The sequence below is a fragment of the Primulina tabacum genome, chromosome 3 (genome assembly GCF_025594145.1).
Source record: "Primulina tabacum isolate GXHZ01 chromosome 3, ASM2559414v2, whole genome shotgun sequence".
Lineage (NCBI taxonomy): Eukaryota > Viridiplantae > Streptophyta > Magnoliopsida > Lamiales > Gesneriaceae > Primulina > Primulina tabacum.
Window position 1 is genome coordinate 17,030,269 of NC_134552.1, and position 23,549 is coordinate 17,053,817.

Genomic DNA, 23,549 nt, shown 5'->3' on the forward strand with positions numbered 1-23,549 from the left:
AAAGCGGTCGCTTTTGCCAAAAGTAATGTATAATAAAATGAGAACATAAAATATTATACAACATTCCGAATGGAATTTGGTTCAAATTAAATTTTGGGCAATAAAAAATTTGTATTCCATCACAACTCCATGTTATATGTCGTTACACATTAAAAAAATAAATTACAAATTTTTAATAATAAAAATAAATTACAAATTAAATGAATCGTCGTCTTGTATCTTATCATAAAACAATATTCTCTAAAAAAAAAAAAAACAGATATCTTATAACACAAATCGTCTTGTTTTATATGAATTTTTGTGTTTTGTTAACATATTTAAAATATCATATGATTAGAATCATTAAGTTCCATTATTTATACATACATTGCATATGTGTGGTTGGTTAATATTGCATTAGGCAAAACAATATAATAATGCATGAATCACTATTTTTGGGAATGAAATTGTGTTACGTAACATTGTCTTTTACTCTTTTATAGGTAAGAACTGAAATTTATTAATAAGAAATTAATTAATATATAAATATTTATTCTTTTATTGGCTTTCAAAAAGATGTACCTAATAAATGCCAGCTGAAAATTTGAAAAATTTTGTTTTTAGCATTCATAGGCACAAGATGTGTAAAGTGTAATTTTATAAAGGTATTTTAATTTTATAAAAATTAGTTATTTAGACTACTCATATCTTATAATATGGTATAAATATTAGTATACATCAATGGATATGAAAGTAGCACTAGCTTTTTTCGAATGTCGTGGGAATATGCAACAGATGGAGTTGGACACCTATGAGACAGCAGTACTAGGTTAGTTATGAGTAAATGAATAATATACGTATAAAATTTGCATAGTGCAACAAGTGATTGCGCAGCGCATGAGATTTCGAAGCTCTCTTCAATTCACAAGCCATTTGGCGTAAAACCAACGTGATTTTGAACTGTCCAACACTTGGTTTCCTCCATATTACTTCCTTTAAATTTGGATACCTTTTTCAGTTCTCGTCGTCAATATCGAGCAGATTCTGAGATGATTTTTAAGAAGAAAATTAATAAAATGTTGATCGATTTGATAATATACTAAATGAAAGTTTCTTCGATCTGTTGAAGTAGCAATAAATTAACAGTATAATCTACACCAAATCTGTGTATGTATGTGGATTAATTTTATTGCATAACTGATAAATAATACATGCGAATTGTTTTTTTTTTTTTTTTTTTCCTTTTCTCATTTTAAATGGCCAACACGTATTGTGGGCTGGAAATTTTTTTTTTTTAAAGTTGGTATATTACAAGTTTGGCAAAAATTTGCATGAGGCGGTCTCACATGTCGTATTTTGTGAGATGAATCTCTTATTTGGGTCATCCATGAAAAAAATAATAATTTTTATTGTAAGACTATTACTTTTTATTCTGAATATCGGTAGGGTTGACCCATCTAAAAAAAGACATACTCTACAAGTTTTATATATTATCTGACTATTACTCAATCATTCAAATAACTTTGGAGTTTAAAGATTATGTTTATTCAATAAGCATATATGTCAAGATCCTTGCTTTTTTTTCCCCTTGTAAATAGATATCGATTTACAACCGATTTAGTTGGTGACAAAAAACTGGGTCGTGCTGTTAATTAGGGACCGATTTAACTAATCTGTCTCTAATTTAGAGACCGGAGCTACAGCATCGGTTTCTAATTTACACATCGATATGATAAAAGTGGTATCTAATTTAGCGATGGAATACAAAAGTACAGTCTCTAAATTAGAGACAAATATGATAAAAAAATTCGGTCTCTAATATAGAGATCGATTTGTTTTATTCCGTCTCAATATAGAAAATGATTTAGTAATTTCGGACTCTATCTTATGAACCCAATTTCCAATTTGGTCTCTGAATTAGAAGCCTAGGATCTTTTCGACTGCCTTAATCTATCCTCAATCCGAACAACCAACGGTCTAATGTTTCAGAAAAAGCCATACGGGACATAAATGCGCGCATTGTTTTCTCGAAGTATGTCATTTATAAGAGCTCGTATTCTCTAATTGCACCAGTACAAGCTTTCACTCAGCATTCTCTTTTCTCAACTCTTCTATAACAGATGATGTGCTACCTGGACGACCCTTGCCCGTAGAAGTAGACATTGCATGAGGAAACGTAACTTTTGCCTGGGAGCCAAGACCATGGAGGCGACTTTTCTTCATCCTCCCAACAACGTCATAATATATGTTGTTTATGTTATCATATGATGGAGAATGTGACTCTTCCCCATCTATAGGAGCTTGAGATGATTATATGACTTTTGTAGTCATGTTATTCTGTGTAAAAGAAAATATTATCTATTAATATGTAATATATGAAATATTTAGCATCTAAACTAAAAAAAAACATGTTAGCGACGGATTGTTAAAAAGTTGTCGCAAAATATGGCAATGGTTCTTTATATTAGCGACTTAATGAGCGACGGTATAAATGGTTCTTTATATTAGCGACTTAATGAGCTACGGTTATACCGTCGCTACTAGCGACGGCGTATTGAAACCGTCGCTACTAGCGACGTCGGCGACGGTTTAGTAAACTGTCGCAATATAGCAACGATTTATGTGAAAACTGTCGCTATTAGCGACGGTTTTATCATAAACGGTCGCTAAATGCCTATTTTGCGTCTCTCCGGCCTCAGTTTTTCACTGCGATTTCTTGTCTCGCTTCTATATCGGCGTGTTTGTGTCTTCTCCGACGACCCGTCTTCCCGTTTTTGAGGTATTAAACTGGAGATTTCATATTTTGAATCTTATTATATCTTGTTCAGATTTCTATTTATTATATTGTATGTTAATTAATTAAATGTTGGAAAATGTTTCAGATTTGTAGATTATGATATATAGTTTAATTTGTTTTATTGCATGTATTAATTTTTTTAATTGGAAAATATTTCAGATTTGTAGATTATGATGTATAGTTTAATTGGAACATTATTATTCTTGTAATGGATCCAAGCTCTCAGAATCTCTTGTAATCACTCGTTAACAGATCACACTTGAGAAATTACGAGACAATCAATCCAAGAACTCAACACAAGATAAGCAAAATAAAAGAAAATAACTCTCAAGACACGATTTACGTGGTTCGGTCATTAATCGACCTACATCCACGGGAGGAGCTCATCTTTATTCATCAACAATCTGAGTTTGAATTACAAAGAAAAACCAACAAGCACTCATACAGAATTCGCTCTCAACATGCACTCTCTTCTTCCTCAGAACACATGCTCTTGAATTCTCTCTTGGTGTACTTCTATTCCTTCAGAGATGACCGAATGAACCTATTCAAAGAACTGCCTTCCTTCAAGACTCCTTGCTTCTATTTATATGGGCATAACTCCTTTATTCAGTTATCCTATCTGTTACAACAAAAGCCTTCCTCTCCAGTTACTTTCTCGATCCCTCAGCTCTGAAGTTGTAACTTTGCCATGTCACTCATTAAATGCTGACTAAGATGGTTGAGTTGGCACAATGAAACCACAATTCTCCACCTTGACAATCAACCAGCTTAAACTGATTAGCTTCTCCAGGTTCCTTGCTTCTACGTCTTTTCCCCACTGGAAACATTTATCAAATTCAAACAGTGCTGAAACTTTGAGTTTGGAATAACCTTTGTACACATATCTGCAGGGTTATCTTTTGTACTGATCTTCCTTATTGATACAGAGCCTATATCAATCACATCCCTTACAAAATGCAATCGAACATCTATGTGTTTTGATCTTTCATGGAAGACTTGATGCTTGGATAAATGTACTGCACTTTGGCTATCACAGTGAACATTTATTGTCTCTTGAGCATATCCCAAGTCTTCCAAGAATCCTTTCATCCATAAGGCTTCTTTTACAGCTTCAGTAACGGCAATGTACTCAGCTTCCGTTGTTGATAGAGCTACCACATGTTGTAGCATAGCTTTCCAACTTACTGCTGTCCCATACACCATAAAGATGTATCCGGTTAAGGATCTTCTTGTGTCTAAGCTTCCAGCAAAGTCTGAGTCAACATACCCGGTTGCAATGTCCAAAGCCTCACCAGTATGTCTAAACATCAACCCAAGCTCAAGGGTTCCCTTAAGATATCTGAGGATCCACTTAATTGCCTGCCAATGCTCTTTTCCCGGGTTAGCCATGAACCTACTTGCTAAGCTAACTGCATAAGCAAGATCTGGCCTAGTACAGACCATAGCATACATTAAACATCCCACAGCACTTGCATATGGAACTTTCTTCATATTGGCTTTGTCCTGATCAGACTTTGGTGATTGGCTTGTTGACAGCTTAAAGTGATTTGCAAGTGGTCCCTGCACTGCCTTACAGTCTGTCATCTCAAACCTTTGAAGCACTTTTCTCAGGTATCCAGTTTGAGTAAGCCATAGAACTCTCTTTGTTCTGTTTCTTACTATCTCCATTCCTAGTATCCTTTGGGCAGCCCCTAAGTCTTTCATTTCAAATTGGTCATTGAGTTCATGTTTCAGCTTCTGTATTTCAGTAAGGTTATTACATGCAATTAGCATGTCATCAACATAAAGTAAGAGATGCATTTGTCTTCCACATTGAAGTGTCTTATGGTAGACACACCAGTCATGCTTATTCCTTACAAAGTTGTGATTCAACATGAACTCATCAAATTTCTTATATCATTGCCTAGGGGCTTGCTTGAGACCATAAATGGATTTTCTTAGAAGACATACATGTGGTGATTTTGACTTAAATTCAAAATTTTGTGGTTGCTCCATATAAATAAGTTCTTCAAGGTTTCCATGCAGAAAAGCTGTCTTAACATCCAGCTGTTCCAGCTCAAGATCCTCAGTAGCTACAATGGCAAGCACAATCCTTATTGACCTGTGTTTGACAACAGGTGAAAAAATTTCTTGGTAGTCTATCCCTTCAATTTGAGAGTATCCTTTTGCCACTAACTTGGCCTTGTATCTAGGCTTCTCAACTCAAGGTATACCTTCTTTTTTCTTGAAGATCCACTTAGAGCCAACAATTCTCTGATTTTGTGGCTTAGGGACCAGTTCCCAGGTCTTATTTTTTATTAAGGAATCAACTTCATCTTTCATTGCAGTATACCATGAGTGCCTCTTTTCTGAATTCATTGCTTCTTCCACATTTCGAGGTTCATCTTCATTTACTTGAGAGGCAACTGAAAAAGCATAAGAGACCAAGTCTGCATGACCATATTTCTGTGGTGGTTTAATGGTCCTTCGTTCCCTGTCCCTTGCTAATTGATAGTCATCCAGGTATGTGTTTTGTGATGTTGTACTTTCTGTGGAGTCTGGAATGACATCATCCTTTTCCTGTAGTAGGTTAGGAAGCTCCACCTTGATAGATGTATCATTGCTACTGGTACTGATTTCTGGAGTTGATATATTCAGTGGTTTATCTTTAAAAGGATACATATCCTCTTTGAAGGTCACATCCCTGCTTAGAAGTAGCCTTTGAGTTCCAGGTTCTATACACCACAATCTATAGCCTTTAACTCCTTCTGGGTAGCCGAGAAACACACACTTGATGGCTCTTGTATCTAGTTTTCCTTGTTTTATATGTGCATAAGCTGCACATCCAAACACTTTTAGTTCATCTAGATTAGGAGGTGACCCTGTCCACAATTCCATGGGAGTTTTAAAACCCAATGGTATTGATGGACTTCTATTAATTAGATAGCATGCAGTAGCTATTGCCTCGGCCCAGAAAGATTTGGGCATCCTGAATAGGACATGATACATCTCACTCTTTCAAGTAGTGTTCTATTCATTCTTTCTGCTGTGCCATCTTTGTTGTGGTGTGCCAGGGATTGTTAGGTGCCTCGAGATACCCTTTTCCCTACAGAATTCAAAGAACTCTTTTGAGCAAAACTCTAGCCCATTGTCTGTCCTTAGCTTCTTAAGTCTCTGTCCGGACTGATTTTCAGTGAGAGTCAACCAAGTTTTGAACTTATTTAAAGCTTCACTCTTATTCTTTAATGTGTAAACCCATACTCTACGAGAGAAGTCATCAATTATGGATAGGAAATATCTGGCCCCACCATTTGAAGCAACACGTGAAGGCCCCCACAGATCAGAGTGCACATATTGCAAGGGATCCTTTGACGTATGTAGTCCTTTGGTGAACTTTACTCTAGTAGATTTTCCCTTTACACAATCTTCACAAAATGCTAGTGGTGTAATTTGTTTATTTCGTATCAGTCCTTGCTTATGTAATTCTATTAAGCCTTTCTCACTGACATGCCCAAGCCTTAAGTGCCATAGCATTGTATTATCTTGGTCCTTTTCTATTGTAGCAGCAGATCCAACAATGGTACTTCCATCTAGAATGTATAAGCCATTTTGCTGAGTTCCTTTCATGTGAATTAGAGACCCTCTGGAGACACTTAATATTCCCTGAGCAGCTTTGAATGTATATCCTTGTTTATCAAGAGTGCCAAGAGAAATGAGATTCCTTTTAAGTTTTGGTACATAGCGCACTTCTTCCAAGATTTTCTCAGTACCATCTCTTAATCTCAATCTGATGTTCCCAATACCACTCACTCTACAGGTTTTATTGTTACCAAGAATGACTTGTCCCCCATTGGACTCATTTAGAGACTCAAACCAATCCTTATTAGGACTCATATTAAAAGAGCATCCACTGTCTAGTATCCAACATTTTTCCTTTTTCAGTGAGAGTCAACCAAGTTTTGAACTTATTTAAAGCTTTACTCTTATTCTTTAATGTGTAAACCCATACTCTACGAGAGAAGTCATCAATTATGGATAGGAAATATCTGGCCCCACCATTTGAAGCAACACGTGAAGGCCCCCACAGATCAGAGTGCACATATTGCAAGTGATCCTTTGACGTATGTAGTCCTTTGGTGAACTTTACTCTAGTAGATTTTCCCTTTACACAATCTTCACAAAATGCTAGTGGTGTAATTTGTTTATTTCGTATCAGTCCTTGCTTATGTAATTCTATTAAGCCTTTCTCACTGACATGCCCAAGCCTTAAGTGCCATAGCATTGTATTATCTTGGTCCTTTTCTATTGTAGCAGCAGATCCAACAATGGTACTTCCATCTAGAATGTATAAGCCATTTTGCTGAGTTCCTTTCATGTGAATTAGAGACCCTCTGGAGACACTTAATATTCCCTGAGCAGCTTTGAATGTATATCCTTGTTTATCAAGAGTGCCAAGAGAAATGAGATTCCTTTTAAGTTTTGGTACATAGCGCACTTCTTCCAAGATTTTCTCAGTACCATCTCTTAATCTCAATCTGATGTTCCCAATACCACTCACTCTACAGGTTTTATTGTTACCAAGAATGACTTGTCCCCCATTGGACTCATTTAGAGACTCAAACCAATCCTTATTAGGACTCATATTAAAAGAGCATCCACTGTCTAGTATCCAACATTTTTCCTTTTTGAGGTCTGCTGTGCACATGACATCCCCACTTTCATATCCTTCAAGTGTTGCCTCTGCCTCACCTTGATCTCGATGTTTTTCACCATTTCTTTTAAGTTCTGGACAGTTTCTTCTGATATGACCGGGTCTATGACAGAGAAAGCACTTGAATTGTTTTGTCTTGGATCTCGATCTACTTCGGTGTTTTGATCGAGAATCCTTCTTTTCAGTTCTGCCGCGAGAGTACAATCCATCTCCAACATCTTTATACTCCTTTTCATTGTGTGTTTGAGATTCTTTTGCCTTTAGGGCCTTTTGTATGTTTTCGAATGACAGGGACTCCCTTGCATACTTCATAGTATCAGAGAACACTGAGTAGGATCTTGGAAGAGCATTAAGAATGATAATGGCCTTATCTTCATCTTCTACGTCTGTACCAATATTTTGCAAGTCTAAAATGAGCTTGTTAAACTCATCAAGATTTTCGCATATTGATTTAGTTTCTGTCATCTTGAACCCGAATAGTTTACCTTTTAGATAGATTCTGTCTTGAAGGGATTTTTTCATATACAGAGATTCTAACTTGTTCCATATGCCAGCAGCTGTTTTTTCCGAGGATACTTCCCGAAGAACTTTATCGTCTAGATTTAGAGTGAGGGTGCTGAACGCCAATTCAAGAATTTCATCTTTCTTCTCACGGTCAAGTGTATCAGGGAGATTCTTTTCACCCAGTAGGGCTTTCGCAACTTTCTGTTGAACAAGAATGGCGTACATTCTCCTTCGCCATAAACCAAAATCTCATTTTCCGTCAAAACGTTCTACCTCAATCTTTGTACCCATCGCTTTGACTTGTACAGCTTAGAACCTGGCTCTGATACCACTTGTAATGGATCCAAGCTCTCAGAATCTCTTGTAATCACTCGTTAACAGATCACACTTGAGAAATTACGAGACAATCAATCCAAGAACTCAACACAAGATAAGCAAAATAAAAGAAAATAACTCTCAAGACACGATTTACGTGGTTCGGTCATTAATCGACCTACATCCACGGGAGGAGCTCATCTTTATTCATCAACAATCTGAGTTTGAATTACAAAGAAAAACCAACAAGCACTCATACAGAATTCACTCTCAACATGCACTCTCTTCTTCCTCAGAACACATGCTCTTGAATTCTCTCTTGGTGTACTTCTATTCCTTCAGAGATGACCGAATGAACCTATTCAAAGAACTGCCTTCCTTCAAGACTCCTTGCTTCTATTTATATGGGCATAACTCCTGTATTCAGTTATCCTATCTGTTACAACAAAAGCCTTCCTCTCCAGTTACTTTCTCGATCCCTCAGCTCTGAAGTTGTTAACTTTGCCATGTCACTCATTAAATGCTGACTAAGATGGTTGAGTTGGCACAATGAAACCACAATTCTCATGTTCCTAACATACTGTGTTTTCTAATAATATATTTTGTGTTTAAAAAAGAAACAAACTTTGTTTAAATAAGTATTTTAAAACTGTTTTTAGTGTTTTATAATAGAGTAAGTCTCTTGTGAGACGGTCTCACGATAAAAAGTAATACTCTTAACATAAAAAGTAATACTTTTTCATGAATGACCCAAATAAGAGATCCGTCTCACAAATACGACTCATGAGACCGTCTCATATAAGTTTTTGCCTTTCTAATAATATATATTGTGTGGTTATACATTTGCTGGATGTATTGAACATTTATATTCGATGACATAATCAAATCAATGAGTTACTAGTTGGCCAAACAATTTGTGGATAACTAATTAGCAGCTGTGTTGCAAACTTTTCTTCAAGTATGCATCCTCCTTGTACTTTAAATAAAGGGGAAGATCGAGAGCTCTCTCTGCGATTTCTCTGTCCTCATAAATCTTTGCTATCAGGGTTTCGAGTGACGGGAAATTGGCCTGTATGATCACAAGTCTGCTTATGTTTCTACATTATGATATATTTGAGATATTTTTATGTTCTAAATTACTATTCATTTAATGTTAGAGTGAAGATTTAAGCCAAAAGCGTTAATATCGCTTACATGAATTGTGAGAGACACGTTATCTTTTTAAAAATAAAATAATAAATAAATTTAATAATTTATGCGACATTATTACAGAGTAACATGTTCAAACATCGTTTAAATTTGGCAGTATACTCCCTGGAATTAGACATATGGAGGGTGAATTCCATGTGAATGGAGAGGGTCCGCTTGGGTGTTTGGTGTTGGGCATATAAGTCTAAATGATTCTTGGCAGGGGCCATGTTTATTTCAAGAAAGATTTAAAAAGATATATTTCTAAAGCAAGGTCAAAATTATTGCCATTTTTTTTTTTGAAAAATATTCACAGTATTTACTTCTGTCATGATGCCTAAAATTACTCAAAAATTAAAAGTCTACATTACGATTTATTTTATATATATACTATTTCTTTCTATAATTTTATTGAGTTCATATGTACCAAAATTATGTTTTATTTTTCAAAATTTCTTATACATTCTTTTAACTGTTAAAGTTTAAGTCTCATTAAAGCATGTTGGGTGAAAAACGTATTATTTATTAAAAAGTGAAGGATAAAGTGATATTAACATTAAAAAAAAATCAAAAAATATAAAGAGAACGAGTGTCTTTTTGTTTACGACTTCTTTTTCATAATTGGTTTTACGAAAGCTAATACACTAGAACCAGATTATTTTGTAAGAACACTATTTTTAATATACGTATGAAGTAATATTCTACGCAAGAACCATCGAATTTTAAGGATTGTGAATGAATGACTGGTTTGTTTGCTCTCAGAAGACCTGGGAGCTGGTTGTCTCTGTAAGATATTAAGAGTGTTAAAACTTATTTGGTTCGTAGATGTATGACACTAACGAGAAATGTAGATTTTGTTGATGCAATTCCATTAGTGTAGAAAAAATGTTGTACAATGCGAGGCTAATGAAAAGTATGCTTATTTCTTTTTATTCTTAATAAACGCTGCTGCTGCATCGTGTTGCTTGAATTAAACATGAAATATTTGTGAACATGCATACATATGATACATGTATAGATATAGATGTTAAGAGGAAACTTTGTGGAATGTTCACTACATAGCTTTTAATGTAATTCATTTGTTTAATTTTGCTGCAAATTCCTCCATCACAGTCACAAAGAAACTTGAAAAAGATCATATTAATTTGGACTCGTGTATCTGCGAATTCATGAAATAACATACTAAAAGACATATTGATCTTGGATGATCCATGTATTTATTTGGATTGAAATTTTTTAATAAGCAAGGCATTCTGGATGCTTTGTCACGCATTGCTCACTCTCATTTTACTCTCAATCGAAATCATAGACCATAGCTAATTCGTAACTAAGCTTTTCTAGAAACTCATTGTTACTAGTTACCCCAACTAAAAATAGATTAATATACCTTCAGTTAAAGAAAACATAAATAAAATTACTAAAATTTTAAAAAAATTACGCCTTCTCCGGCGGGGCCTTGTGCGGCAGCGCCAGCTTGACCTTCTCAAGGCTGCCCCTAATATATTATATCTGATGATAATAATACAACTCAACTCTTTTAATCCGTAAAATGATTTAAATGTAGTAAGCCTTTTGTGAGACGGTCCCACAAATCTTTATCTATGAGCCGTGTCAATCCTACCGATATTCACAATAAAAATTAATTCTCTTAGCATAAAAAGTAATATTGTTTCATGGATGATCCAAATAAGAGATCCGTCTCATAAAATACGACCCGTGAGATCGTCTCACACAAGTTTTTGTCATCTAAATGTCATGTTTTGATTAATAATGAGAAAAATAATTGTCATGATAATATTCAAATTTTTTTCTGTATGGACCATTTCCATCGTTGGAGGTGACATTGGGTTCGGACTGATCCAAAGTCGTAGTTCAAAGTGGAAGCATTCCCAGATAATATCGCTCCAATAATATAATTCGAATTTTAGATCTATTTTGGAAGAATATTGGAGAGTCGAGCTAAGTGTTAATCGGATCAATATGCGTTTACATAATATATATCTGTCATTTTTCTTGATTAGTTTATCATATTTTATTTAGACTTCGATTTATTTGTATATTCAAAATTTGTATTTTATATTCATAAACAATGCAAACTATTTAAGAGGATTTTAAAATGAGTAGGCCTCTTGTCAGACGATCTCACGAATATTTATCTGTGAGACGGGTCAACTCTACCGATATTCACAATAAAAAGTAATACTCTTAGCATAAAAAGTAATACTTTTTCATGGATGACCCAAATAAAATATCCGTATCACAAAATACGACCCGTGAGACCGTCTCACACAAGTTTTGCCTTTTAAAATACCACATATAAGATTTTTCATGATTATGAAATATGACTTGAATTTACAATATTAGTTTTATTCTCTTCAAAAATTTATTGATTTTGGAAAATATTGTATCTATATAAATGATATAATCTCAATTCGATGTGGCCTATGGTGGCCCTTTAAGACACTTAGAGTAACTATTTTTTGATGTCATGATCTGTTTTAATAATTATATATATTAATAAAGTATTAAAATTTTAATACAAGTCACATGCAGTTTAGTGGATAAAGTCTTTGTGTTAGAGACATGAAATTGTGGGTTCAATTTCTACTTGAATCTTTTTTTTTCTATTTATTTTTTAATTCATATATCAAAATTGCAGTGTGGATCTCTCACTATTTTCTTATATATTTTGATCTTCATTTAAATATAAACAAAATGAATTGTAAAAATATTAGGCGTGCATCGTTGTACTAATATGAATTAATCAACCATAGCACTAATAATTTTCTAAAGTAACAACCATTTTTCCAAATCATTAAAATCATTTTTAGATTATTAAACTTACTTTAAAATCATTTTAAAAACAAATTTTTTTAACAAAAGCAAGGTTAGATGCTCCAAGTAAAGTTAAACTTTGAATGTAAGTAGCTTGTAAATTATATCGATAAAGTAAATTATATCGGACAAATTCTAAGATTATTCTATGCTGTAATATTTATCTTTCTATATGATTTGCTCAATTTTTTTTGAATTATCAACCTATATGTCAATTTATAAAAAAACACGAAAGATAACTTGCTAGGATAATATTGAAATAGTGAAGAAAAATGGGAAAAAAATACGGTTCCATCCAAGGGGTCATCCTTCTCTTTCTTCTACACACAGTGTGACAGCAGCATGGACGGAAATATTAGGGCAATTTGGTGAATCGGCGGTTCCTCTCTTATTAAATCCAAGAAACGTTCAATTCCCGAATAAAGGTGATTATTTTTGCCGAATCATGCTCTGTGGTGCTAATCGTGTTCGAGTTTCTAATGTCTGCTTTGTCAAACATAGAACGTTGCATACTTTGCACACAAGGTGTATGTTTTATTTCCTGAACTAGGTTATCTACTTCTGTGTGGTTCTAGCGTTTATCCAAATGGGAGGAATTTGTTAGAATGCCTGAAATAATTTCTTTATTTAAAATTGAAGAGGAAGAGGGAGAAAAGAAGAAATAGAAATTACGCTTGCCAATATCTTTATTTGCAATTCTTGAAGGTTTGCAATCATCTATCAAATCGATTCATTTTATTTGTTTGAATGCATACTTGCAAGCATGGTTCGGTAATCGCGGTCGCGGAGACCGTCGCAGAAGTCACCGTTCCAGTTCTCACGATATTTCACGGAACCATTGCTCCGATGATATTATTTAAAAATTAATATAAATTGAAAATTTTGAAAACATATTTAAAAATATGTAAATCAAAATAAATATCATTTAAATAAATTATTTGATGAAAACAAGATAGTAATATATTTTTTAAATTTTATTCACACCTTATTGAATCACAAAGCATATTTTTGTTATATATCAAAAGTTTCACAACCATCTCAAAATTGAAATATACTATTAAGAAAATTTTGAGTTATAATTAATTAAATTTTTGAAAAATTTTCAATTGAGATACCTATGTTAACCTAAATTCGAATCATATTTCTTCAAAGCTTACTTTAGAGTTACATATTATTTAACATCAACTGAAATACTTAAATCAAAATAAATATTTTACAATCGATGACATTAAAATAGACCATGACATTAAAAGACAGTTATTCTAGAGTCTCAAATTTAATAATATAATATAGAATAATACAGATAGCATAGATATCAAAATTGGTTTACCCACATTTAATAAACGAATACGTTCAATTTTAATTTCGAATAAATCAATGTTTTTTTTTAAAAAAATTAGTTGAGTAAAAGCTTTGGAAGATAAAATAGAATTATTTAAAATATTTGTTAACATAAAATACAATCATTTAATTAAAATAAAAGTTGACTTTTATATTTATCAAGTAGTTAATTGATCACTAATCATTTTCAAAATTATTAATATCATGTTTTTTAATCATAAAAAATTGAAGGAAAAAAAAAACCAAAAGAAAAAAGTTGGCCCATTTCTCTCTCTCTTCCAAACTCTTCCTCTCTCTCACACACACTTTTCTCCTACACACAGCCCTTTCTCCAACATACATGGCGGAAAAATTAGGGCAAAATTAGGAAAATGGGGTAAATCGGCCGTTCCTCTCGCCAAAATCCGTTACTTTCCTACATAACGGCCGTTCTCTACCGTTATCGCAGTGATTAACGGAGCTTCAGAGCACCATCCGTTCCAGGTAGGAAATTTGTATCAGCCATTGAAGTTCCGGTTATGGAACGGCCGGAACATACCGATATTGCGAACCATGCTTGCAAGTAGATAAAATTTTGATTCTTTAGATAATTTTTTTTGCCATTTAGATGCGTCTTTAGGTAACTTCTCTATTCTGATGGTTGCTCGATTAGAATTTTTTGTTTTTATAGAAAACATGGTTTATGTGCCCCAGAAACTTACATGTTTTTCTTCAATCTAAAGACAATTTTTGAACTGAGTGAAGGGTATTGCAGTTATCTAATGTTGATGGAATCCTAAATTTGACTCTGTATTTTAGGTTTAAAGCGCGAACTGTCGATGACAAATTCTTTCAGGAAGCTTGTGTCTTGTGTTATTCTAGATTTGGATGGAACACTTCTAAATACAGGTGATGTTGTGCTGAATTAATTTGCTTGATCAATTATTTTGTTATGGTGTTTGTGGAGTTTCTTGCATCTCTCTTTTGATTTTATGGAAATCAAGTCTGTCTAATTCAATCATTTTACATTATCTGAAGGTTTGCGGCAATGAGATGTAAGACATGGTATTCTCACTTCATGTTGAAAACAGAAGGCCAATGTTGTTGATTATTATTATCATACCCATTCTTACCTTTTTTTCATTGCCTACATTAAAACTAGATAAGGTAATGACCCACAAATGGATACAGAAGGCCCATGCGTGTTGTTTATCATTGTCATACCTGTTCTTTCCTTTTTTCTATTGCCTTTGTTCAAACTAGATGAGTTGATGATGAGTCTATTGTCTTGCTTCAAAATAAGTATTAAGTAGTGAAACAAAAGTCATTCTATGATTGTGATGAAATTTTTGTCCAACAAGGGCAATTTGGGATATTGAACTTAAAGGTACTGCATTATTTCAGTGGTTTTATTTTTTGTTTCACAATTTTCTAAGTATGTGCTGGCTGTCCTGCGGTAAAGTAACATATATTAATTCCAGATTGCATTGTGAGTGATGTTTTGAGGGTTTACTTGGTTAAACATGGGAAGCAGTGGGATGGAAGAAGAGCTCATAGAATTGTAGGAAAGACACCCTATGAAGCTGCTGCCGCTGTTGTTGAAGATTACGAACTTTCCATATCCGCAGATGAACTTTTATCAGAAACTTCTCCAATTTTCTCTGATCAGTAATTTTACGAACCCAACCCTTCTCTATTTTAATCAGCTTTAATTTTTGGTTATGCAATAAAAGAAAATCATATCACTTCTATGTCTAAAATCTTCTTGTCTGTACTTGAGAGTTTGCAAAGAATAAATGAAAACCAAAAGGGACTTTGAGCAATAAACAATGCCAGGGCAAAAATATTTTAAAACCGGAATGATGTGGCATCACAGATGGTTCACTGTAATATTCGTCTGATTGTGACGTGGAGTGTTAAATGCTAATATGCTACCTTTATATCTAGATGTCATGAAGCGTGTCATTTTAAATGCTTATGAATTGGGAAATCACCGGCTGTTTGCTCTTACGAAAGTTTACAACCACTGTCTTTTATCTTGTATGTCAGTTTATTGTTTATTTGTCTTTTAATTGGAAAAATGAAGTCTGTTTCTCACATAAATGATTACAGTTTTTACGTTTCTTGTATATGGTGTTTGATACTTCTTCAAAAGAGAAGTGTTGTTCATGAAACTACTGGAGTGATTTCCTTTTTTCATTGTTTCTGTTAAAACTTTCTATAACCCCAGCTTCAACTAGTTCTACATGGTATTCATGTTTATGTAGAAATGGTAATGAATTATTATGTAGAAACTTTACCTGAAGATTCCTTTTCTTGTTTTTATACCAACCGCGTCTCTGAATTTTGCTTCAGATGGTGCAAGATTAAAGCTCAACCTGGTGCCAACAGATTAATCAAATATTTAAAAAGTAATGGGGTGCCATTGGTCCTGGCTTCAAATTCTCCAAAGGCAAATATTGAAGCCAAGATATCTCACCACCAGGGTATTTATTCTTGATTGTGATATTTTAAGTTGTGTTATTTTGTTCACTTCAGCTTCATTTTGAATTTTTAGGTTGGAAAGAATCATTCTCTTTTATCATAGGAGGTGATGAAGTCAAGAGTGGGAAGCCATCTCCTGAAATGTAAGTTGGAATGAGTGCAACTAGATCTTGTGCGTTGTAGATGTTTGTTGTACAGAAATTCAATGCTCATATTTTTTAGTTTGTGTTGGCATACTATTGAAGATATATTGAAGCAGCTGAAAGACTTAAGATGGATCCTTCCAGCTGTCTCGTAATTGAAGATTCATTGTAAGCATCTTATTCCTAAGATGTTTTTCTCATTAAAGGAAGTCTCATTTTAAACACTTTGCTCATTATACCTGTCCACTACTATGGTTACGCATAAGTAGACACATTACCAGCCAATCAAGCAAATTTAAAATGATTTAAAATAGCCCTTCTTAATTCTAGGTGGATTCATGACAAGGCATCCAGAATGCCTTGCTTATTAAAAAATTTCAATCCAAATAAATACATGGATCATCCAAGAGCAATCAGTCTTTTAGAATTTTATTTAATGAATTCTTTACCACTTGCTAGGCCCGGCGTTATTGCTGGTAAGGAGGCTGGAATGGAAGTGGTTGCTGTCCCATCCCTCCCTAAACAGTCTCAACTTTTCACCTCAGCCGATGAGGTCATCAATTCTCTGCTAGATTTTCGACCAGAAAAGTGGGGCCTGCCTGCATTTGAAGACTGTGAGTCAGCCGGGTTTTTTTCCGTGTCCACTTCCACTTCCACTGTGTATTGACCCTGTCATTGGTACAGGGGTTGAAGGTACTTTACCAATAGAACCTTGGTACATTGGCGGTCCTGTCATCAAAGGATTTGGCCGTGGCTCAAAGGTCCTTGGAATCCCTACAGGTTTTGACTTCTCAATCTCTTTAGACTTTCCCTGCTAAGGGTTGTATAGAAGCTCAGATAGACTAAACTGGCAATTCAGTTTGGCCATTGCAACTATTTTTCCTCAAAACTGAACATACCGAAGAAACCGAGAGAATAAATTTGTTTGTTTTGGTTATAAATTTTATTATTGCGTATTATTCTAATTATGTTGGCTTTGGTGTGAATCAGGCTGGTTAGCTTGGTCTGTAAAAATTAGTCGATTTGGATATGTTGAATTTAGTTCTGTTTTCGGTGGTTTGATTTGCTTGGTAACCAAGTACATACCTCCACAGCTGATAGTAATCTTCTATTTTATGTTAAGTTGCACCCACTCATAATATGTCATGGCAGTTTCAATCAATCGTGATTGTGATTAGGGTGGTCCAAAAACAGTTAAATTCCTCACTCAGTTTTTTTTTTGTTATATTTAATCATTCCAGCTAATTTGTCCACGGAAGGCTACTCGGCTCTACTTTCTGATCATCCTTCAGGAGTTTATTTTGGTTGGGCCCGTTTAGCCACCCGAGGTGTTTATAAGATGGTCATGAGCATTGGTTGGAATCCTTACTTCAACAATACCGAGAAAACCATAGTGAGCCAAACAATAGCTCTTTAGCTTTTTTTTAAACCTTTACTTGCTAGGCCTGTTCTCTATTTGCTGCGAAATTCTTGATGCACGAGATAACCACAGGAGCCATGGCTGCTTCATGATTTCAACAAGGACTTCTACGGAGAGGACTTGCAACTTGTTATTGTCGGCTATGTAAGGCCCGAGGTACCACATAACTTCATTTTCATATGTTACGTGCCATGCCTTACCTTCTCCTGTATAACCGACATTTAGTGTCAGATACATAAGCTCAATAGAATACAAGGATAGTTTCTTTAACTTATCTGGTCAATCCATAATTACTTATGAGATCGATGTTGGATCATAACGTAAGACTTGTGATCATACAGGCCAATTTCCCGTCACTCGAAACCCTGATAGCAAAGATTTACGAGGACAGAGAAATCGCAGAGAGAGCTCTCGATCTTCCCCTTTATTTAAAGTACAAGGAGGATGCATACTTGAAGAAAAGTTTGCAACACAGCTGCTAATTAGTTATCCACAAATTGTTTGGCCAACTAGTAACTCATTGATTTGATTATGTCATCGAATATAAATGTTCAATACATCCAGCAAATGTATAACCGGCAGAGCAATGGACACAATATATATTATTAGAAAGGCAAAAACTTATATGAGACTGGTCTCATGAGTCGTATTTGTGAGACGGATCTTTTATTTGGGTCATTCATGAAAAAGTATTACTTTTTATGTTAAGAGTATTACTTTTTATTGTGAATATCGGTACCCGAAAAGATTCGTGAGACCGTCTCACAAGAGACCTACTCTGTTAGAAAACACTAAAAACAGTTTTAAAATACTTATTTAAACAAAGTTTGTTTTTTTTTAAACACAAAATATATTATTAGAAAACACAATCTGTTAGGAACATGAGAATAATAATGTGCCAATCAATTATAAATATTTCTTCGAAAATATAATTAAATGCCAAATCATATGATGTTATTGTTTCATTTTTCGAATGTTCATTTCTCAAGAGGAAAAAGACTGGAAAGCTAAAAGGGCACTTTAGCACATAAAAAAGTTTGCATGAAAGCCAATCAAATGTCGACATTCAACAAGCAAAATCAAAGCTAATGATCCACTAAACATATGATGGATTTCTTGAATGTTGTCTCCATGTTTTATATTCTACTTTGCTATTTTGATGTAACAACAGACTGTCACATACCATTTTTCTTTAAAGGAGTAAAAATAATATTTATTTTAAAATTATATGAAACAATCCATACTATTTGTTATTTTATTTCACATTTTTATAATATGTATTTTTTGGTTATATTATTTACAAAAATTAGTTTAGATGATAAAAAAAAAAAAAAAAATTATATCATATCCATTATTTTACATACATCTCGTATGTAGTTTCAATTAAATATTATGTGCAGAGACGGAGTCAGAAAATAGAAATTGGGGACAAAAAAATTTAAATTTTTTTGAGAGTAACAAGAAAATATTTTTTAAAAAGCAAAAATATGAAATAACAATAATTCTCACATTTCCTCTCTCAGTGCTCTACTGTAATTCCACGCTAAACAGTCATTATTCTCCAATTATACTATTACTTCATGCAAGCCTTGGTCAACACTATTCACCAAATATCGGTAATGGACCCGTCGTTGATGTTTTCCGACAACCCGTCTTTGTATTGTTTGGCGGAGCTGATTTCGTCTCCGTTGGGCGGAGGAGGAGTTGAACTGGGGGCGTTTGGCGGCGGTGGCGGGGATGGAGATGCTTCGCTGGAGGAATCGACGGTGACCGAGCTGAGCGGCGGGAAGAGGATACGGGGAGTTGGGAATTCCATTGATGGTCTCTCCTCTAAGCTTGTTTTGGCCAGTAATGCTAATCATGCTGTGGTTAGTCGTTACCCTGATCTCTTTATATTACTTGAAAAAATAACTATTATTATTTGCTTATTTTATTGGGTTTTACCCATTTAAACTCTTAATTAATTAGCAACGATTTCTGCCTGATATGAAAGAGAGTTGATTTTATAATCGGTGATGTTGGCTGCTTTGGGTGTGATATTTGAGTTTATTATTTCTTGCTTATCCAGATTCAGGGTAATGTTAAAAATGCAATTTCATATAGGCACAAACAGTTGTTTATACTTGCTTTAATTTAATTCTACATTATTCTTGATCTGTATAGTTTTTCCTTGATTCTTGTCTAGTTAATTCATTTATTCTGAAAAGAAACAGATTTTAAATTAAAATGCTGGTTTTTTTTAAATTAAAGTTATGTGCAATAGAATGGACCAAACAGTAAAAGGACCAAAGTGTCAAGATCAGTGGTGGAAATTGTTGGCTCAAAAACAGGAGGAGAAACAAGTTCAGGGACAAGTATCAAGCCAGTCGATGAGACGAGTAAGTGTGAACCGCCTAAAGATTACATTCATGTGAGAGCAAGAAGGGGTCAAGCCTCTGATAGCCATAGTCTAGCCGAAATAGTAAATCTTTTCTGCTTTTTTTTTTATGTCCTTAGTGTGTGTTGTTGTAAGTAATGTAGTTTCTGATTAGCGCACTTATTTTTTCAGGCTCGGAGGGAAAAGATCAGTGAGAGGATGAAAATCCTGCAAGATTTGGTTCCAGGATGTAACAAGGTCTCCAGTTTTATTAAGTAATGTAGTTTCCCAAGTGACTTAACTTGTGAATCATCGCTCGAGGTTTCTACTGGGTCAATAAGCGATGGGCGAGTGGAGGGCTGGCCCTTGTAACGAAATCGCTTGCCGGTAAGGTCAGGGTTATACCCAGCCTGTTGTCTTGATCGTCTCAACGGTGGTCGTGGTGGATTCGGAAACCTAAACATAGGTGGATTTTCGAGGTCCGCAGGATTCCCTGGCTCTCCTGCAGCAATAACCTCCAAGGGTTCCGAAGTTAGAATAGCCGGAATGATATGGAGATTCTGAGCAGTGGGTGTGACTTCAGATGTTGCCGGAGGTGGGGAAACATCCTCCGTATGACCCATTTCACTACTGGATATCAAGAGGATCGTATCCTTTCCTACCATTTACACGAGTCAAATTGTGAACAGGGAGAATAATCGAAAAATTCGGAACGATAAGATTTAACAAAGAGAGAGAACAAAATATCGCCGGGATGAATTTCAATGCCTAGGGTTTGCAAATTGATAAGTAAGCAGATTATGAGATTTAAGAGGTGACTGAGAGAATTAAATCATAGCCCAACACAACAGTGTAATGGTAAAAAAAAAAACGAATCAATCCACTGAATTACTTCCAACAGTAATAAAAAAAGGCAATGATAAGAGCTTAACAGTTTTTCAAAAATTTCTGAGATAATTCAAGGCCAACATCTGTTCAAAATTTCACAAATAACCCCACATCGAATCTCAACTCCACTAGACATGAAAGATCACTTAAATTCAATTCTTCGTAAACTCTGGATTTTTATCAAATTTTCTTTGTCACGATACTCATGTCCGCGTGACACAACAATATTCACAATGTTATATTTATGCATGACTTATGTATGCCTAATAACAGAATGTAACAGAAATAGAAACATGAGAACAAATATGAGACATGTTCACAGATAAAGTGTTTTCGCAAATGTTGGCAACATCTTCTGACAACACGTCCAATTTCAAAAATTATTTCGATTTTTCTACACACTTAGAGACTTATCAACATTCTGATCATAGAAGTGGTAGCTCCCACACTAGAAGAACGGTCTTCTTTAGGACTCCTCTAGGTAGCTTTTTCCAATTTCGTATGTTTTCCTTTCTGTATTAAACTCAGAAGAGGTAGCTCCCACACTAAAAGCACAGTCTTCATTGGACTCGTTTATGTAGCTTTTTCCAATTTTTTCTTCTGATACAGAACATATGTAGTAGGCATAATTGATTTGACTTTCTACTCCATCTTTTCAGATCGCCTTTCGTATGGGACAATGTCATGGAGAGCATGAACATCCGTCAACTACTTTGTGATTTAATCAGATTGTTAAGCATATCCAAGTGTGTTAAATTTAGATAGAACACGAAATCGTAAGTGCACCAGAAGATTATACAACATTATTCCAACACATCATTACAGTATGTATGCAGATGCAATATGTCTAGGTCCTAGAAATGCACATGCATGTTAGGTGTTGTCCGAGATGTTGTAACATCTGAGACAACATCTATATATGATTATGCAGAACACATGCTGAGAGATTTCCTAAGGTTGGAGAATCTCTCAAAATCTAATGCTTTTGTGAATATGTCAGCCAGTTGGTTATTTGTGCCAACAAATTCAATTCGTATCAATCCTTTTTCTACTAGATCTCGAATAAAGTGATGTCTAATATCAATATGTTTAGTTCGAGAGTGTTGTACTGGATTTTTGGAAATGTTGATTGCACTAGAATTATCACAGTACACAATTAAAGTTTAACTCTTAAGTCCATAGTGTTCTATCATTTTGGTTCATCCATAAAATTTGAGTGCAACCACTTCCTGCTGCCACATATTCAGATTCAGCATTGGAAAGTGAATCACAATTCTGTTTTCTGCTATGCAATGATATCAAGTTATTTTCAAGATAAAAGAAGCTTCCAGAAGTGCTTTTTCTGTCATCCAAATCCCCAGCCCAATCAGCATCTGAGAACCCTACTAGATTCGAGTTGGTTTCGTGAGTATACCATAATCCTAAGTCAATGGTTCCGGCTATATATCGTAGGATACGTTTTACGACTTTTAAAAGAGAAATCTTAGGATTAGATTGGTATCTAGAACACAAACAAACACTAAACATTAAGTCTGAGCGGCTAGCAGTCAAGTACATGAGACTTCCTATGATGCTGCGGTATAAGGTGTTGTCAACAGTATAAATCAAAGTCTTCTAGTGTATCATATCCGATGAGGTAGAAGGGGTGACGAAGGAGCAGTTGAAGTCTCCGAACATCCATAAACATATCTTGTGTATTTAACTATTTAACTATTGTTTTCAAACTGTTTGGATCAATTAGAGTATCCGTCAGTTCAGTTGTCTCCATAACTGAACCGATGAATGCAAAAACTAATCTGTCTCTTTTTGGTTATTCGGTTTACATAAGATAAAATGTTTTCTAATATTCAGTCTTCTTCACAAAGGATTACTTTCGAGTTTCTTCTGCTTGGTTTTTAACCAAACTCGATTTAATTCATCGGTGTTTATATTCTTAGAACACGAGCTATTGCAGCTCATTGGAGAATATTTTGTTTGAAGCATCTCATAGATGCCCAGCAAGCGATCCTTCACAGCTCAAGCACCACGGTTCGATCGTTCTACCAAGCAGGGACAATTATTGCATCCCAACAAAGTTCATAGCGATTTACAAGAAGAGCTATTACCACCTAAATACTTAGGATAGTTGGATCTGGTGTTAAATATACAAAGATAAATTAAATTAAATCATACGATGCCCAAACATTTTGAAAGTCAAAACAAAAAATGTAAAACTTTCACTACGTCTTGAGTGGGAAAAAACGGTATGCCAACAGCTAATGCTAGAAACTTTAATTTTATTCGTTCGTTTAATTTTTCTAAAAACAAAAATATTTATGTATTATACTTTACACATCGTGTGTGCTTGGTTACTAGTATATCATTAAAAGTTATCTCCGAATAATGTAGAAAGATGAATAAAACGGCTCATTCTATATTACAAATTATCAATAAATATATTTATTTATTGGAATTTTATTAGTATGCAAGAAATTGCCATGATCATGTAGCAAGATTACATATTATGTATAAAAGAAAATCCAATAGTCAACTTCCTAGATAAATGTCAATAACGAACTTTACAGGTATAATTTGCCAAAAAAAGCTTTGAAAATTTTCATATAATCCACAAAGAAATCAACATATTC

The 23,549-nt window shown here is 34.4% G+C and overlaps 2 protein-coding genes across 5 annotated transcripts in view; both read left to right on the forward strand.

Moving 5' to 3' along the window:
* Positions 1–2,680: 2,680 nt before the first annotated feature.
* LOC142540870 (bifunctional riboflavin kinase/FMN phosphatase) lies at positions 2,681–18,307 on the forward strand. Of its 4 annotated transcripts, XM_075647300.1 has the most exons (12): positions 2,681–2,758; positions 12,642–12,736; positions 14,451–14,540; positions 15,113–15,299; positions 15,987–16,117; positions 16,189–16,258; positions 16,361–16,426; positions 16,718–16,872; positions 16,943–17,038; positions 17,500–17,651; positions 17,751–17,834; positions 18,020–18,307. In XM_075647300.1, exons 3-12 carry the CDS (start codon positions 14,471–14,473, stop codon positions 18,158–18,160), a joined length of 1,152 nt encoding a protein of 383 aa, XP_075503415.1. In that variant the 5' UTR covers positions 2,681–2,758; positions 12,642–12,736; positions 14,451–14,470; the 3' UTR covers positions 18,161–18,307. The 4 variants fall into 4 exon arrangements, with proteins under 4 accessions (XP_075503415.1, XP_075503412.1, XP_075503414.1 ...); XM_075647297.1 differs by lacking the exons at positions 2,681–2,758; positions 12,642–12,736 and adding an exon at positions 12,746–12,838; XM_075647299.1 differs by lacking the exons at positions 2,681–2,758; positions 12,642–12,736 and adding an exon at positions 12,904–13,016.
* An 886-nt stretch (positions 18,308–19,193) lies between these two features.
* LOC142538527 (transcription factor bHLH79-like) overlaps positions 19,194–23,549 on the forward strand; it is a 40,925-nt gene continuing 36,569 nt past the window's right edge. The window contains exon 1 of the mRNA XM_075643842.1: positions 19,194–19,546. Coding sequence (XP_075499957.1) covers positions 19,259–19,546 — 288 coding nt within the window. The 5' untranslated portion in view covers positions 19,194–19,258. The remainder of the gene's footprint in view (positions 19,547–23,549) is intronic.

What these genes read in the sequence shown, in the direction of transcription:
- LOC142540870 (XM_075647297.1), top strand. Translation starts at nt 12,757, where the DNA reads ATGCTCTGTGGTGCTAATCGTGTTCGAGTTTCTAATGTCTGCTTTGTC. An exon ending in CAAGATATCTCACCACCAGG is followed by an intron (nt 16,118 to 16,188) that starts GTATTTATTCTT and finishes TTGAATTTTTAG; the next exon opens with GTTGGAAAGAATCATTCTCT. An exon ending in CTCGTAATTGAAGATTCATT is followed by an intron (nt 16,427 to 16,717) that starts GTAAGCATCTTA and finishes ACCACTTGCTAG; the next exon opens with GCCCGGCGTTATTGCTGGTA.